Consider the following 18,203-nt stretch of genomic DNA (forward strand, 5'->3'; position numbering starts at 1 on the left):
AGTCGAATCTTCGCTGATCATCAACTTAACTAATTACTTATCATTGTGTGGATTGTATTGATACACGTATTAAATGGGAATAAATTTAAAACGGTAGCTTCAACTGCTGCTTTCATGTAAATAACCCTTTCCTTTGCTGCTGGTGAAATCTCCTTTTCTCCAAACTCGAGGAATGACCTGGTGCTGTTTGTACTGTTCTTGGTATGATTAGTTCCTTGTATTAAGCTTCTTCTAATGTAAACATTCGTTTTCATCTATTTTAGCTCAGTGTGGGGGCTTGCAACTGTCTATGGCTTCACTTTTGAGCACATGACCTGTTACGAGGGAGAAAATAAATGTATGCCTCCTTTTATGTGGGTCATACTATATATAGATGGGTGTTTCTCTGCCCTCCATAATAAACCACGTTTTGGGGTCACTGATCGAATGACTTTGTTAATGGGACATTGAGATACATAGCTGAGGACTTTTTATTATCATTCAATAATAAAGCAGGTAGAAACGGTGACACAAAGCCTCCCCCAAAGCTAAAAATCCACATTCACGCCCCAGACCTGCCTTTCCCCATTATAGGGTTACATGTTAAAATGGATATGAAGCCAAAAGTAACCCACTGTTAGTGCTCATTTGCATTACCCAGAATAATGCTTTAGAGGGTGGGGGAAAAAATCTGTTGGGAAATGAAGACAAGGACATTTTGCATAATAGAAAACTGGGAGACTTCTCATTTTATTGTGTATGTTGGCTAGATTATGTCCCATGAGTATTGTTTGTTAAATCCAGTCCTATCTATTCTGACAGCATCAGAAGTGACAGGCCTCATGCGCTGTTTCCTTTCAGGCCCAGGAGGAGGAGAGGCTCCAGAACTTCCTGCATCTCCTACAGCTGGACGACGAGGTTCTGATACCAAATCAAGAGGCCATCGAGTGTCGCATTTGCTACACAGAAGTGCAGCCAGCAGATGGAGTGCTGCTCCGAGAATGTCTTCATAGCTTCTGCCGGTAAGATGCTAGCCACAAAAACATGCCAGCGTTTGAGAGACTTATCGCACAAGATGTGACGCGTTCACTGAGCCGCCGTCACAGCTGAGTTTACTTGATGCAAATTCACTCCAGGTTCCTGCTCATTATTATGGCTAAGAAGGATGGTCCATTATTATGGTGAGAAGTGGGTAAGACCGTTCAGGTGAACGGTGGTCAATGCATTGTTCGCTTGCATTACTTTTGCTTCTCAGAGGCTGTAATCGGAGAGTGGTATAAACAAGACCACAAGTGGATCATTAATAAAATCAATATTTATTTTAATTTATAAACGAATGAACACAGCACAATATGAATAGGCTTCTCTTTCCTACATGCTGTGTTTTTTGTGTTTTTACTGTAGCTTTTCAGTTTAAGTAGCTAAAAGGTCCCTTCTAGGGCTGCTCAAGCAGTTGTCGCTGGGCGATTGACTGCTTTTTCTCCTCAAATTTGGCAAGTATTTTTAAGTCTTCTTCTTTTTTTTTAAGTTGCTCTGTAAGCAATGAGATGAGACTTGCGAGAGAGCTGATTCCTCCAATGCGCTCACAGGACAACTGCTCTCATTGGACCTTTTGAGATCCCTTCTCAGAGACATTGGGGGGCACAGGTGAAGAGACAGATATGGGAAGTACAGAGGGAAAGACGGGCTAAAAAAAAACAGCACTTGTTTTATCAGAGAAAATCTATATTGACCTGTATAGGATTTTATTTGTGGAAGATTGCTTGATAGATATATAGAACACACACACACTAAATATATATAAATGTCATTGGCACTACTGTGCTCCCATATAGTCTCTTGTTGACTGTTAATCAACAAGAGACTATATGTGAATGTTCTTAATAAATGTATAACAAAGTGTTAACTAAAATAGTGTGTAAGTACAAATGATACAGTATTGCAATGCAAATGTGCTAAATTAAGAATAAACATGAATCAATAATAAACAGTGAATACAGACTGGTAGGGAAACCTGGAGACTTACAATGGAACCTAGTTTTCACACAAAGCTAGATAATAAAAAAATAGAAGCGCATGTTCCATATGACAATAATTTAATATAAAGTAATCAATTCAGCGTAAAGATTTAAAAAAAAAACACTCGACATAAAAGTTCAAATGAAATGGATGATATTGCCACTTTAGGGAGTCCTGTAGGCAAAGTCCTACTGGACGGTGATTCAATTCGATATCCCAATGTACTCGGTAGCTCAAATGGTGCAAACTTTAATTGTTATGAGCATGTATCAAAAGGCAAGCGATCGATTAATGGATATCGATGTTTCCACTGATATATATCTGTATATGTCCGCATAGGGCCCCAGACTGGGTACCTGCTTAGTAGTGAGTATTACTCTGTCAGACACCTTCCAGCACCTTGGGTATTGTGGCCATAAAAGATCTGTACTTTGTAAACAAAAAATATCTTTGCAGAGAATGTTTAAGACAAGTTGTAAACTGTTGTGAAGAGCCCGAGGTTTCCTGCCCCTTTCGTGATGAGACATATGCCTGCCACAGCAAGCTCCAGCAGAGAGAGATACGAGCGGTGAGTTCTCTCTGTCCACTGAATATAAAAATGGCTCCTCGGCAAACAGATCCGCTGCTTTAACCTGTTTTGTCTTCGTACTATTTATGTTGAACGGTTTCCTTTTCATGCATGGTTTCCTGCCTGCAGTTGGTGTCACAGGAAGAGTACAGCCGTTTCCTGGAGCGTGGCCTGATTGTGGCTGAAAGCCGAAGCCAAGACAGCTACCACTGCAGGACGGCGAATTGCAAGGGGTGGTGCATCTATGAAGATTCTGTCAATGAGTTTATTTGCCCAATCTGCTACGCCCAGAACTGTCTGATATGCAAGGTAATGTTCAATAACTCCTTCACACGGCAGTCACGTGGGTCTCCGATTCCGGTTTCCTTTTCCATTGCGATGTTAACCACTTTCCAGCCAGTGGGGTCTGCAATAAAATATCTCCGGTATAGAAATACGGTGCACTCACATGAGACTTTGTTTGGACCGGCCTCGGGTGCACGCCATGCGCCACACGGCGCAGTCCATAACGCAATGTATTCTCCCAAGCAGGAAAAAAAAGGCAGCACTCCAGTGGACTAATATTGGATTTATTTAAAGTGAAATCAGTTCTGATTTCACTTTTAAATAAATCCAATATCGGTCCTCTGGAGTGCTGCTTTTTTCTTTCACTTGCTTGGAAGGAGAATACATTGCTTAATAAAATATCTCATCTGTGTGGTTCAGTGGAGGCCAGAATATATTATTGCATAAAAGGCAATAACCTACTACCTTACATCAGAGTGGTTTCCTTCTTTTACTCAGTGAAACATCACTAAAATATGAAAAGGACTAATTATCTGGGGTATGATAGAACAGTTTTTTAGTTGCAGCCCTTGAGGTACTAAGTGAACCCGTGCTGTCTTGTGTGTGTGTGTGTGTGTGTGTGTGTGTGTGTGTGTGTGTGTGTGTGTGTGTACCATCCAGCAGAACAGCAAAGAGAGACAGCACTCAGAGGTAAGTCAGCAAAATAATGTATAGAAACAGACACAAAAATCTGACGTTTCGATCCCTCTTTTTGTGTCTGTTTCAATACATTATTTTGCTGACTTACCTCTGAGTGCTGCCTCTCTTTGCTGTTCTGCTGCCCTGCTGGATGGTAACGTACTCTACATTATTTATGGGACTAGCACCAGGCCTTTCTGGATATCTACATTGGAGTGCTTGCTGCTTTTTTTTACATATATAGATATCTATATATCTATCTACATATATATATCTATATATCTTATTATATATTAGTGAAAGCACTGTATGCCTGTCTGCATCTTCCTGTGTCCCTACGGACAATCTGATTGCACCTTTGGCCTGTCACTCCGCCTCAGGCCATGCCCGCCCCCGCACACCTCTCATTGGTCAGCGGTCCGCCCCCGCACAACTCTCATTGGTCTGTGGCCAACACCACTGCCACACTGTCCCACCCCTCACTGTCCTACACCACTGACACACTCTCCCACCACTCACTCACTGAGCTTTGGGAACGCTTGCCAGCACCTAACCCTCACTGCTCTGAGAGATTTGCACCTAACCCTCACTGCTCTCAACCCAGAAAACCCTGACCGCCTGCTACCACGACAGAACTGCACAATCAGGTACACAGTCTTATTGCTTTCAGCACTGGAACATTCCACATCCTCACACAACAATGCACGCTCACACCGCCTCTTACGGCCTACACTGCCAACACACCTCCCCTTCACCTCACCGTCTCATCCTCACCTCTCCAACGGACACCGCACCCCCCCCCCCCCGAGGCAGCAGCGCTCTGTGATCCCAACATTTACCCCCCCCCCACCCCCGAGGCAACAGTGCTCTGTGATCCCAACATTAACCCCCCCCCCCCCCCCCCCCGAGGCAACAGCGCTGTGTGATACTCACATCACCAACGGATACCGCACGTGGCCGCAGCTCCTCCGGAGATCACACCACACAGAACCAACATTAACCACCCCCCCCCCCCCCCCCGAGGCAACAGCGCTGTGTGATCCCAACATTAATTGAAGCATCATTAAGTAAAACAACTAACAAAAAGCAATATATTGCTTATAACAGTGTTTTCCAATGCAGGCCATATCTGGTTTGTGATCAATGTAATTGCTGTTCGTTTTAATAGACCTTTGTCTTGCTCATAATGGCTTATGATTTTCTAGCTTGTGTAAAGTATGTTCGTAGAATTAACTCGTACTGCTCCTTCACGCACTGTAAAGACTTTTATGACACAAAAGCATCAAATGAGGTTACCGATGCCTTGAGAGTTTGGTTTAGAAATCGCTTACATAAAGTTTTGTAAGAACAAAATAAAATAATGTAGAATTCTACATTACATTAATTTTACCTCCTCACATCCCCAGGCCATACATGATGGAATGAACTGCCGCCAGTACCAGGACGACCTGCGTATTCGGGCTCTGAATGATTCTGCTGCCCGGCAGACCAATGACATGCTACGGGTAAAGACAATCTCCCGAGGCCATCACCAAATGTGAAAGCAACACCGCCCCCCCCCCCCCCCCCCCTCGCTTAACTTTGCTTTACGGTGTTTGTTAATTAACAGCAAGGGTATCAGTAGGCTACAGGAGGGAAGACCCTTTCAGAGAGGGAGAGCAATGCTACAACAAGAGGTGCTGCTCTGGAACTGGAGAGTAGTAACATTTGGCAATACGTCTACATTAAAAGAGCAATGGACCCTGCAAGCAGCCTCCAAGTAGAGGCAGTAATGTCCTCGTAAGTTAGACCTTCCATCCCCACAATTAGGTATCCATGCACTTCATCCACGGTCCATAATGTCTTTTTTTTTTTTAATTTATTTTTTATATGGGATGAATTGCCTAAAATAGGGCAGTGTCCCCAATAATTAACATTCTTTTTATTATTTTTGCTAAATAGATTTTAACACAAAAATACTCAAAATAATACGCAAAAACGGCTCCAGGTGACCATTTTTTTTTAAAATCATATATTCGCATATTCTCCATAAAACGAAACCAAACACATGGACCGTCAGAAAAAAAAAAAAAAAAAAAAACAGCCACAGCCCATCTCTAGTGCACACAGATCAGTGTTTGGGTCTGATCCCAGACTTCCCTTGGAACATTGTTTCTATATGAAACCCACCAGTGCCGTAGGGGGGGCAGTTTTGCATGACACTGAAAGGGTGAATAAATTGTGTCCGTCAGGTGCCGATAGCTGCTTTTCATTGCTAAAAAATTGTGAGATGTGGGAATTATGCTACCAAAGTTAATGTAAAGTGTTTAGTACGGTGGGCATCTATTCCAAACTTATAGGGAATGTTTGAGCTCAGTAGCCATGTGCTGCGGCCTAGAGTTAGAAGCAGTACGAAGGTAGGGACAAAAGGGAAGGAAGATCGACTGGTGAGCTATTTGTAAAGAGGTGGCAGAGTAGTGACTACAAGAAAAATGTTTGCTAGCAGCATCTTTGTCCGTCCCAGCCAAATGCTGCTTCTTACTTGACGTGACGAGTGTCCTCATACCCCTTGTATTGAAGAAACGGCAGGAAGGATAACAGACTGATACCAACTGTGGACGTTTTTTTTTTTCCTTCCCATCAGATGTTGGTGCAGACAGGGGAGGCGATGTACTGTCCGGTGTGTAAGATTATTGTCCAGAAGAAAGATGGCTGTGACTGGATCCGCTGTACTATGTGTCACACAGAGATATGCTGGGTCACGAAGGGTCTACGCTGGGGACTTTTGGTAAGATGACCCTCATCAGTTCATCTAGGGATTGCACATTTAGGATAGACAACAAGTGAGTTTGGAAGTTAAACTCTTGTTCCTTTACTACTGCAGGCTGACATTGTAACACTGGACCTTTGTCCTACAAAAGGTTGTAGGGACCTGTGGCTTATCATATATATTTCTATACCCTGTTACATACAGACCACATGTACATACTGTAGGACTGATTTCTCTTCCCTCGCACAAGCTTAAAAAGTTACACAGACAGTGACACAGGTGCATTGAAGTTAATAAGGCGTAAAGTACCCTACGGTTTCGCACCCCTTAGTAAATATAGACTTTAATGTTTAAAGAATAAATGGTTCATAGGTGTAGTTTAACATCTCACAAGTCTACATTAGTTTGCATTATTCCCCTACCCTCATACTGGCAGCCAAGGGGATATTCTTCAGCGAAAGGCACTGTTTTCTCATCTATTCATAACAGAAATAAGTTCATACGTTCAAAATGGGGGAGCAAAGAGATTACCTTAGAACAGGCCTGCACAACTCCAGTCCTCGAGGGCCGCAAACATGCCAGGTTTTCAGGATATCCCTACTTCCGCACAGCTGGCTCAATTAGTGGCTCAGTATTTGAGCTTTTATAATGTGTTTGATATTCTAACATGGAACATACTGTACCATTTGCCAATGTGAACGTTTGCGTTGTACATGAGACTTTCACTTTACTCTGAGCTGCTCTTTCTTTTGCATGGTGAGTGATTCCCGGGGTGTTCAGTCAAGCCTAGCACTCTCTGTCTAATATTTCAGAATATAAATGTGAAGCTGTTGTGTTACCAGAATACCGTGGTCTTTCCCACCACTTGACACCTATTTTCCAAGAGAATTTCAACACGTTCTCCTATTTCTCATGTCTCCACAGGGTCCTGGAGATACTTCAGGGGGCTGTCAATGCAACATCAATGGGAAAAAATGTGATCCCAGGTGCCAGAATTGTCACTGAGCTCAGCTGTAATGCACCCAACACCAACCTTACTCCTGGAATTAGTAGAGGAGGGAAATGTTACATTCTATTATAATACAGTCTAACGAATGGTCCTCCTGACTATTACCTGAGGGTCAGTGGGGATACATGCAACTCCCAGCTCTGATCAGGACTCTGCCCTGGGCTATTTCATGGCTTCTTTGTTTTTTTTTCACCAGTTGCGCTTGGGTAAAAAGAAATATTTAGTCCAGGTCCAAAGACATTTCAAAGCTGCAATGTGCAGAAAGATGGTCTGATGATCAGACCCTCCGCTTTAACAGCACAACTTATTGCTAACCCTCCACATCTTCCCTCCCTTTTAGTGTGGATGTATCCTCATAGCACAATAGACAGTTGGAGAGTTATAATGCATAAAACACTTTCCCACCTCGCACAGATGATGCACACACTTCCACTGCAGGGACACGCACGGCTGACATTGGGCAGCTCTGCTAGTTACTGATGTGTATATCCTGCACATGCAATTAAGCAACTCACCACCTGAGACTGTCAGGTACTGTATCTAACCAAATTAATATGGCAGATTTAAGGACTTTTTGCTGATATTCATCACCGCCTAAATACTGGTGTCAGTTCTATTTCATTTTTTTTGTTTTGTTTTTTCAAATCATTCTTCCAAAATAGGTGTTAATGGAAATGCAGAAAACAGAATATTCTTAAACAATGTGACACTTTTCTGTGATGTTAAAGGCTAAAACGTCGTTTCAGGACTTGGCGTTTCACAGATCCTGTTATGCTACACTACAGTGTTCCTGTAATTTGTACAGTGTGCTCTGGAGGGGAAGATGGCAGGACTTTCTTCTAATATAGGGGGCTCAACTCCACTCGTCAAGTCACCCCCTCCTCCCCCCCAACAGGTCAGGTTTTCAAGATATCCTAGCTTCAGCACAGGTGGCTCAATCAGAGGCTCCGTCAAAGACAACCTCTAATTTAACCACCTGAGCTGATGCAGGGACTGACTGAGCCATCTCAGCTGAAGCAGGGATATCCAGAATACCTGACCTGTTGGGGGCTTGAAGACTGGTGTTGAGTCCCCCTGTTCTAATAGAACGGATAGGAATGATGTCGGTGTGAATAAATGCTTTATTTTATTATTTCTAACGAAAATGGCAATGAAGAAAAATAATTCTGCATATTTTCAGCAGGCTTTTTGTGTGTGTTTCATGCGCAAACCCCTGTTTTAGGAGTGACTGCACATTGGGAGATGGTGAGAACGCATCACCGTGCCTGGCACTGCCAAACATGCGTACAGATGTCAACATCCCTTGCAGAACTCATTACAAGAGATTAGACTTATCGCAAGTTGTGATAGCATATTTATTTAAAATGAAAATATATATTTTTGTTGAACTAGACCAGGAGTGGCCAACTCCAGTCCTCAAAGCCACCGTCAGGTTTTCAGGATATCCCAGCTTCAGCACAGTTGACTCAAAGAGTCCCAGATTCAGCATAGGTGGCTCAGTGAAAGACTGAGTGGAGAGACCACCACCTGCGCCCCCCTGCCTCTTGTCCTCCGGTGCTCGCGCCCCGGTCCGCCCCCTTCGCTCTGTGTGGCGTCAAATGACATGCGGGGTCATGTGACGTCACATGACCCGCAGCGTCATTTGACGCCACAGTGCTATGTCAACGTGCGTGTGACGTCACTCCGCATGATCCCGTGGCGGAAAATGACGCCGCGTTGCCATGGAGATGCTTCCAGATACCAGCTGAATCAAGGTAAGTTTAGGTTCCAGAGGCCTCACGTGATCCCCTGGCATTTCATTTTAATGCCTTGGGGAAGAGCGCGGGGCCTCTGCAACTGCCCGTGACAAACCCCTCCCCCCCCCCCCCCCCATCCATTTTGCGCACCCCTGACCTGCAGGACAAATATAGAAATGTGTGTGGCTCAGTGAAAGATGAGCCACCTGTGCTGAAGCAGGGATATCCTGAAAACCTGACATTTTGGTGTCCATTGAGGACTGGAGTTGACCACTCCTGACATAGTATAACCAGAACTATGTATAATATGTATAACTGCGTGCATGGAGCGCTCTCATTTTGTCATATTAAGCAATATAAAAACCTGAAGAAGGCAACATACTAATACAGCATTAGAACTGAGAATAATCAGGGCTGTTCACTTTATTCTTTAACATCGTTTTAACCGGGGGGGGGGAGGAAAAGCGTCCTCCAGAGATGAACCGCTCTATTTTCCGCTCTCGGGACCCCCTGTTTTACTAGTTGCTTACAGTTTTAGGTGCTGGTGTGCTCCCTCATCCTGAGGAAACAAAATGGCAGCCAAACCTCCAACCTATAGGAAGCCTATTGGATGACCTCAAGCGCCATCTTTCGTTAATAAAAAAAAGTAATTATTTTTTACATTTAAACTGAGAGCACTGGCCCCTAAACATGTAATAGTGTTGTCTAGCAGGTGGTCTCTGGAACTAAAAATATCCAGGTTCAGCAAGAGGCGTGGGGTGTACAGATGCAGGCACCAGTATCCGATAACTTGCCTTGGAAAATCTAGGACTATCTCACAGTAACTCTGCAGCATTTCTGTGAGATTCCTGCAGCCAGACTAATGGCCCATCATATTAACACAGCGGGGGTCCCTGAAGGTTCCATTCAAACTGAATGCAGGGACCCCCGCTGTGTTAATCCAATGGGCCATCAGTCTGGCTGCAGAAATCTCACAGAAATGCTGCAGCGTTACTGTGAGAGAGCCCCAGTATTTTCTCAGGCAAGTCGCTGGATACTGGTGGTTGCATCTGTATGATTTGACTTAAAGAGTGAGTCATGCTTAGCTGCAATTTTTCTTAAGCAAGTTAACATTGCAATTAGCTCTCTGAGAAAGATCCAAACTTATGAACGGTGCAATGGTTACTTCTTTCCACTGCAAAAATAAATATGGGTCCTAATGAATTGTAGTCCTCTCTGGTCATTGTTAGTCTCTTATCTCTGTCGCTACTGCTGCGGCAGAGTTTATTCGAGCATTTGCCCGTTCTCTGCCGCAGCAGTAACCTGGCGCGCACCGGAGGGTGCCGGGCGCGCGCCGAAGCAGCGGAAGAGCGCCCTCCGATCGGGGCGCTCTCCCTACCGCTGCCGGGTCCCCCAGAACCCCCTGCCGCCGTCCCGCGATCGCGGGACACCAGGGCTCCCTCGGGGAGCCCTGGACGCGCGTGCAGGGGGCGCTGACACCCGATGACGCGTGACCGCGCATCGGTGACGCGCGGCACGCCGAGGGAGTGGGGCTAGCAAGCCGGGGCATCCCCCGGCTTGCGGAACTAGCCCTGCTCGATTTAAACGTGTCGGCAGTGTAATTTCAGCAGTCGAAGGAAAACCGCGTTCGGAAAATGTGGTTGACTCGTTTGTCTGTAGATACAAAACATAACTATCATCTCTTCACAAAAGATGGGGAAAAATAGTCCAAAGTATTGAAAAGGAGACATTTTAAAAGTTTATTTAAAAATAATTGTCAGATTTGATTAAAACCCATAACGTGCCACTGCCAGTTCCCCCGAGGAGAAGAAGAAAAGTGCAGCACTCTCACGGTCTTCATGCAAAGGATAATTTAATCACAGATCGACGTTCCGGTCCTATAATGTGGACCTTTCTCAAGATGTCTTCGTGTCATGATTGCCGGTTCTCCGACAAGATTTCTCTTTTCATCTTTTCACCATACTTTGCAAAAAAAACTGGGAGATGACTTCCTCTTTCTGCTCACTTATTTGTAAATAGGACCATTTCTTTGATGGGTCTTTGAAGTCTGCATGGAAAATAGTTTGTGCTGCCTGGTGGCATGGGGAAAGTGAGGGGGTTGGGGGGGGAGAGAGAAGCAGAAGTTGCCAGGTGAACACTGTTTTTGACTGTATTTAAATGTTCTTTTCAAAGGGCCCATAGCCAAAGTAAAGTACCAAAAAGGTAAATTAAGGGGGCAATCTACTTTTTAAAGAGCTCACTTATTTTTAAAGAGACCTACATCTTTAAAATATTACTAAGTATATGTTGGGTGATTTGTCTCAGCAGCTGGCGGAGTGATAATCATGATATTAACATTTAGTACCTTATCTGATGCAGACTTAACCATTCTAGTGCATTTTTGTTGGATAGAACAAAAAATGGACAAACCAAAATGGACAGGACAAATATAGAAATGTGGGTGCGATGCCCACCAGCGAGGGCCCCCTAAACCCCCTTGTGTTCATTGAGTTTGCGTTGGATGTGAAGAACAAAGTTCTGTTTTTGTTGGTGAATATTAAGATTTCGTCTCTTCTTTGTCAGTGCTTGGGCCTTCCTTTTAAAAAATTTTATTTTAAATTGTCCAGAGGGTTACAATAAGATTTAATACACTTTTTTTTTTTTTTTAACTCTTCATCTTGCCTCTTATTTACAGCCTCAGGGAATGGGTGATTTTCCTCTATCAATGAGGGTGTGTGTTTGCTTTCTTATGTGAATAATTTGTTATGCAAGTTTGTTTGCTGGAATGGGAAACTCCTGAAGACGCAGCCCTGCAGCATGTTTAAAATGTAAACTTTGTGTTAAAAATTTACTTCAATCTATGCATTAAAAAAAGAAAATGGAGTTATGCTTATTTTCCTCACTGGAGGCAGCCATATGTGATTTATGTTGACAATTATGATATTGGAAGGCACTGAGATTCTTTACTAATCCCGTTCTGGTTCTTCTGGGACAGCACAAATCAGTCCGTTCCACTGTGTCTTATTTACATATTGTTCTAAATGGCAGCAACTAGGAAAAGACAGGTTTGTGCTGCCAGGATAAGCAGGAGCCAGAAAAATTGAAGTGCATTGAGGTTCTGCAATATTGGCAAAAACTGCCTTTTCCTCTGTCGTTTCACAACTAAAGCTCTCCTGCATGCCCACATTATCTCACAACTTGACTATTGCAACCTTCGCCTCTGGCCGTCCTGCCTCCCACTCACGTACCCTACAATCTATTTAAAATGCTGGTCCTAGGTCTCTGCCCCTCTCCTCTTGAAACCCCACCAATGGCTTCCCATCAAACGCTGCATTAACTATAACATTCTGCTTCTCTCCCTCAGGGCCCCCCATCTTCTACCTTCTCTTACATCTCTGTAGCTGTAATCTCCTGCTATACCCCCTTCTCATCCCTTGAGCTGTCTGAAGACTGTCTCCTCTCTGTTCCAGTTCTCTTTACAGCGCACACTCAGGTCTTAAACCCTTCCCTCCCTCAAGCATTTACCAATCAACTTTCCTTCACCTCAAGTCACAACTACTCGGCAAAGGACTTAATGACGTTGGGCTTGAGGCTACTCCTTGCACTTCTAATGCACTTACTGTACTTGACCCCTCAAATATGTTCTAGACTACACATAGCCCTATTGTATTCTGTAAATATCCCGTTAATCCATGTCGATTGGAAACTCTAGGGCAGGACTCGCTAATTCCTATTGTTTAGCTTTTTATTTAACTATTTTTTTGATGTTCTTTTCCTGTACTGTGTTTAATCATTCTGTAAAGTGCTGTGTACATTGGTTCCAATATGTAAATAAAACTACACATACATTCAATACTGGCCTTCGTGTCATAACACACAGCTGTTCAAAGAAAAAATAAAGATTTTAATTGTATTGTACATTTATTTTTCTAGATTTCCTGCTAATGCTTTTCTGACACATTCATTAATTAAAAAACAAAAAAAAAACACTAATCGGATTTTAATTTGCCTGGGTATAGTCAGATTTGTGTGTTTAATAGTGGAGTTTTTGGGTTGGACTGCAGTGTTTTCCAAACCTCTCCTCCTGACCCAAGGCTGCGCCAGGTTTTGAGAATAACCAATGCACTTGCATCTAGATCAGAGGTAGCCAACTCCAGTCCTCAAGGGCCACCAATAGGTCAGGTATTCAGGATATCCCTGCTTCAGCACAGGTGGCTCAATTGAAGACTGAGTCACTGATTAAGCCACCTGTGCTGAAGCTGGGACTTATTGAGCCGCCTGTGCGGAAGCAAGGATATCCTGAAAACCTGGCCTGTTGGTAGCCCTTGAGGACTGGAGTTGGCCACCCCTGATCTAGGTGAATGCACTTTTTTTGGTGCAGATTAATAGAATGTTTGGTGGTTGCCTTGGATACCTGGTGAGGCTGTGGGTCACGAGGAGAGGTTTGGAAAACACTGGGTTGGAAGTGATCTCACTAAAATGACCATGTGAGTTATCATTGGCATATTACGCTCCTTTAAATATATCAATTAAGATGTGTGGCCAACTCCAGTCCTCAAGGGCTACCACCAGATAAGGTTTTAAGGATATCCCTGCTTCAGCACAGATGGTTGTCAGAATGAGTGACTGCGCCACTGATTGAGCCACCTGTGCTGAAGCAAGACTATCCTTAAAACTTGACCTTTTGGTGGTCCTTGAGGACTGCAGTTGGCCGCCCCTGCATTAAGAGGAAGATTGTTTTTACAGCACCGATAGAGGGGGAGGACTGAGACTTCAATACTACATGCCTGGTCTCACGTGACACGGTTTTTAGTTTCCAAAACCATCACAGTACTGGAGGTCAGACCGTACTACTTTAAAGGCTGTGTTTTATCTTAGTATAGCACCCTTTCCCCGTGACTAAGGGAACTATGCGTGCCGGGTACCTGTCTGGCATACAGGAGGCCTGATCCTCCGCTACTGGGAGCCTGAGGTGATCTCGTTCGTTGGTACACAGCGCCTCCACCTGAAAGGGATCCTAGCGCAGCCGGATAAGCCCTCACAGGAACCAATACTGCAGTAAATACACACACGGTATATAAAAGGTGTATTTACTGAACATGCAACTCTGCTAAATAACTATACACAATAATAACACGGGAGTATCCCCCACAATATCCCTGGTTTCCTTCCCCAATGTCTGTCCCCACCCAAGTGTAGAGAATAGCGCTACTCCTGTGGACCGTTGGTGCACTTTATAGATACCTCCATGGGCACTCCTGTACCCGGTGTAGCTGACGAACAAGCGGATCAGTCTAGTCCCTCTCGCCTTATCCGGCCCACCGCGTGGGATGAACGTACGCTGGAGGATCTCACCTTTAGAGTCTATTAGTGTGCCTCTGGTCGCAGGCTGCAGATCACCACGTGGCGTCCTGTCACCGGTACACTAATAGTACTCCGTACTAATGGGAAGTGTCCCTACCAAGGGCCCTCCCTACAGTGTAAAAACTAGAGGGGGCTCAGGGGCCTAGCTGGGCCCTAAGGGTCAAACCTAGGCCTTGTCCAGGGGAGCACTGCTCCGTGGACACTACCTCAACGGTTGCTCTCCTGACTGGAGCGCTCTCTCCCTTCGCACCAAACTACCTCCTGCTTACCGTGAATGCTGCAGCCCTATTGGCTGTGCTGTGCCACGTGCTCCTAGCCCCCGAGCACTCTGGGACATGTTGTCCCTCTCTAGTGCCCTGCGAAGCCGCTAAGATGTCTGCTGCAACTATGGCTGTACTGCGCATGCGTGAAGATTACAAGATGGCCTCCACCACCGGAGGAGCTCCCCGGTCGCGCGGGGCTCCGCTATCTAGCCGCCAGCTCCCCCGCACCTAAGGTAGGGGAGAGGGGGGCTCGGCTACATCAGTTAACTCGAGGTGTAGCAGAGCAAAGTCACAGCTGGCTCACTAGAGGGCAGTAAGATTAAGCAGATGAACCTCTGCTAGAGCTGCCTGCAGCGCATCACTGTGCCTTGCTGGTCCGGGGGTTATATTGTTTTATAGCAGTGGTGGATCATTTAATGTGGAGGTTTCTGCAGAGTAATATACAAGCCAAAATATGTGAACGCCTTAAGCATTATGATAAGTTGCAGACATGACGGTAGGCCGGGGGACATACACAATCCTGAAAGAAGCATTTGATAGAGATTGGTTTTCTTGTTATTGCCACTTATTAATAAACCTTTTTAAGCTCTCTACAGTGACTTTTACCCTTCGCTGTTGCTTTCAATTGGATTCATTTTCTTTGGTCAATACGGTGCTGTTCTCTCCACCAGTTTTGCATCTGGAGGACTTGGGTAAATACCCTATAGTATCTACAGGTACATGATCTATCGCTGCTATTGTCTTCATGCTTTTTGGAGATGAAAGTATCATTGTTACCCAAAAAAAGCTAAAAGTGGTGGGCAAGAAATATCTACCCAGGGCAAACCAATGTACACAAACACAGCTAAACTGTTCCTCTGAGAAGGTTGCAGACTTTTATTGCACTGCACAGAAGCTCAGAGCAGACCTCACTCAATTATTGAAATGAAAACATGAAAGAGAGAATTGCTGTATATATATATATAGCAAATGGAAATATTACTGTATGCTCATTTGCATGTCTCAGACAGGTCTGAAACCCCGCCTTTCACCATTATCACCCAGCACACAGCACTTACACTGCAGCAAGGGATTCTGGGAAATGACATGCAAATGAGCACACAGTGCCACCTTTTGTCTCAAGTTCACATTACATGAACAACCCTCAAGCCAATGTATGCTGCTTTAAGACAGCTTTTAAACATAGACTGGGATGAGATGCAAAGCCAGTAAACCCACTCACAGACAGACTGTTTCGACCTTGTGGGTCTCATCAGTGTGAGGTTGGTTGCTGGCTCTGCTGGTTTGAGACTAAGAGTATGTTTCACCACACATTATTAAGGTTATGGTGGGTACAAAAAGTGACAAAAACCCTCCACAGAAATGCATATAGCAAATGGAAATATTACTGTATACTCATTTGCATGTCTTAGGCAGGTCTGCAACCCTGCCTTTCACCATTATCACCCAGCACACAGCACAAGGGTTGTTCATGTAATGTGAACTTGAGACAAAAGGTGTGTGCTCATTTGCATGTCATTTCCCAGAATCCCTTGAAGCCAGGAGAGTGGTTTATCCCTCTTACCACTTTGTATATGAACTGTGATAACACAAATCAGGTTTTCCACTGTGCTCTGGGGTGAGACATCCCGTTATTAGGTATGCACATTGATGTGTTTGCAAACACACTGGTTAACATTAAAATCCATTGTGGCTGTGAACCAACATAGGTTTACGTAACACTTTTTATGTCATTAGAAATATTAGGACAATGGTTTAAAAGAAATTATCAGGAATTCGCAGGCACACCCGAGTTTACCGATCATCTACTGCTCGTGTGAATGCACACTCACCTAATCTACTTTTGCGATGCTTATTGGTTTTAATGGTGTACGCTGCTCCGCAAGACACATGAAGTAGATATTTTTTATTTTTTTTAAAGTATTGTAGGGCATGATTTTGGAGACCGCTCCACCTCTGGTGAGGTCTGTCATCTACAGACAGAGAAGCCATGTGTGTAAAATTACATATGGTGCAAATTTAAAGGGGGTCACATGGCCTACGATACCTAAACGTGTAAAAGGGTATGCTCCTTATGCCTGGGAAATGCTGATTAGGATCTGGATAAAGGCACGTCCAATGCTTAAGTATCCATCCAAGCCAATTTTGCCACACTGCACAAAGTGACTGTTGCAGATACTGTAGCTAGGCTCCCTATAATACTCTCTTTGTTCAAAAGTATATTGTTATGGCCGCGTCCATACCCCTGCCACATGCTGAGGCGCGCTCACGCTGTGCCTGGCCAGCGCAAGCAGGAGCTTTTGACTGGCCATGCGAGGCAGTGAGCGCGCTTGCGAGGCGGGCGGTGGGGCGCGGGGTGGGAGGCGGTACTTGGGACACTACCCCCGAGCATAAACTCACTCACCCCGCTGGCAGGCAGTATCTCCCCCGTCCCCTTGGAAAACTTCTCCCCGCCCCGGCAACAACTCACCCCGCTCCCGTCCACATCTCTTCCCCTGCTCCACTCACCTCTCCTCATTGGCTGCCTTGGAGGTCACATGAGCGGACTCAGCGCTCAATCTAAAATTTCAATGTCGGGTGAAAGTCAGCACACTTCCGCACGCCTGAGGAAGCGTGCGCGAGCCCCTGCTAAAGCCGCTCCCATTGCGGCTGCAGGGGCTCACTGTCGAGGGTCAGCGCTAATGCCCGTGGCCGAAGGGCAAAAGGGGCACTCCTGTATTGGACAAAAGTAAACGGTGACGGGAGGGGGTAACCAGGCTATACAATAAAGGTTAAGCCCTCTGGTTACCCCTGAACCTGTGGGGTCCCTGGCAGCCAAATAGCACCATAAAGCAGGGATTATACAAGTAGAAAATAACGTGACCCCTGCTTTTTTCTGTTTTCATGTTCCCTTCGCCCTAGAATGGTGAAACTTCACATGTGAACGTTTTAGGTGGGGTATTTGGGTTGAAATACAATCATTGTTTGTAGGAGTTGGGGGGCCAAAGTTACCTTTAATTCTCCCCGGTGAGCAGGCATGATTTGCCAGTACGCAGGGTGAATTACACCAGGGCAACCCAGTGTCCCCCAGACGCCTGAGTTTTGAGCCCAAATATCCCAAATCCATTTCCCTTATAAGTATGAGGTTCCCCAATGTGTACACTTTATTAAGGTGCACTTTATAATGTTTTAGACATTTACTATGACTGTATACATTCAGCCAAGGCATCAGTATAGACGCCGGCATGTCTGAATAGAGTCCATAGTTCAGAGGAGAGGATGTCCAGAGGGGAGAAGACCATTTGTTGGGCGAGGAAGGGCGAATTTCCAAGTCCAGAGAACAAAGGGCACCCTGTGGGGACACCTTTTGTAGCTGCCAGACTTGGCGGAGCCGGCCCAGCGGGTGGCAATGAGTTAGCTGGGGGAGATACGGCTCGCAGGGGCTTCTCCCATTGGCTAAACCATATTTCCCGCTCACCCGGCTTGACACGCCTACTCCGCTGATGTCAGCCAAGAGACGAGTCCGTTTCTATTGGCTAGTGGGATAGGGTTCCCCCGCTCTGATTGGTCACTCCTCCTTCCTCCATGCTGAACA

The 18,203-nt window shown here is 45.1% G+C and overlaps 2 protein-coding genes across 2 annotated transcripts in view; both read left to right on the forward strand.

Moving 5' to 3' along the window:
* The window catches only part of LOC142475343 (ranBP-type and C3HC4-type zinc finger-containing protein 1-like), a 72,111-nt gene extending 62,263 nt beyond the window's left edge, over positions 1-9,848 (forward strand). The window contains exons 9-14 of the mRNA XM_075581264.1: positions 841-1,001; positions 2,455-2,566; positions 2,696-2,875; positions 4,936-5,034; positions 6,153-6,296; positions 7,203-9,848. Coding sequence (XP_075437379.1) covers positions 841-1,001; positions 2,455-2,566; positions 2,696-2,875; positions 4,936-5,034; positions 6,153-6,296; positions 7,203-7,283 — 777 coding nt within the window. The 3' untranslated portion in view covers positions 7,284-9,848. The remainder of the gene's footprint in view (positions 1-840; positions 1,002-2,454; positions 2,567-2,695; positions 2,876-4,935; positions 5,035-6,152; positions 6,297-7,202) is intronic.
* Positions 1-18,203, forward strand: part of LOC142488078 (uncharacterized) — a 908,622-nt gene that overhangs the window by 814,375 nt on the left and 76,044 nt on the right. The gene's annotated exons all lie outside the window — the stretch shown is intronic.

This window comes from Ascaphus truei, chromosome 2 (genome assembly GCF_040206685.1).
Source record: "Ascaphus truei isolate aAscTru1 chromosome 2, aAscTru1.hap1, whole genome shotgun sequence".
In the NCBI taxonomy this organism is placed as follows: Eukaryota; Metazoa; Chordata; class Amphibia; order Anura; family Ascaphidae; genus Ascaphus; species Ascaphus truei.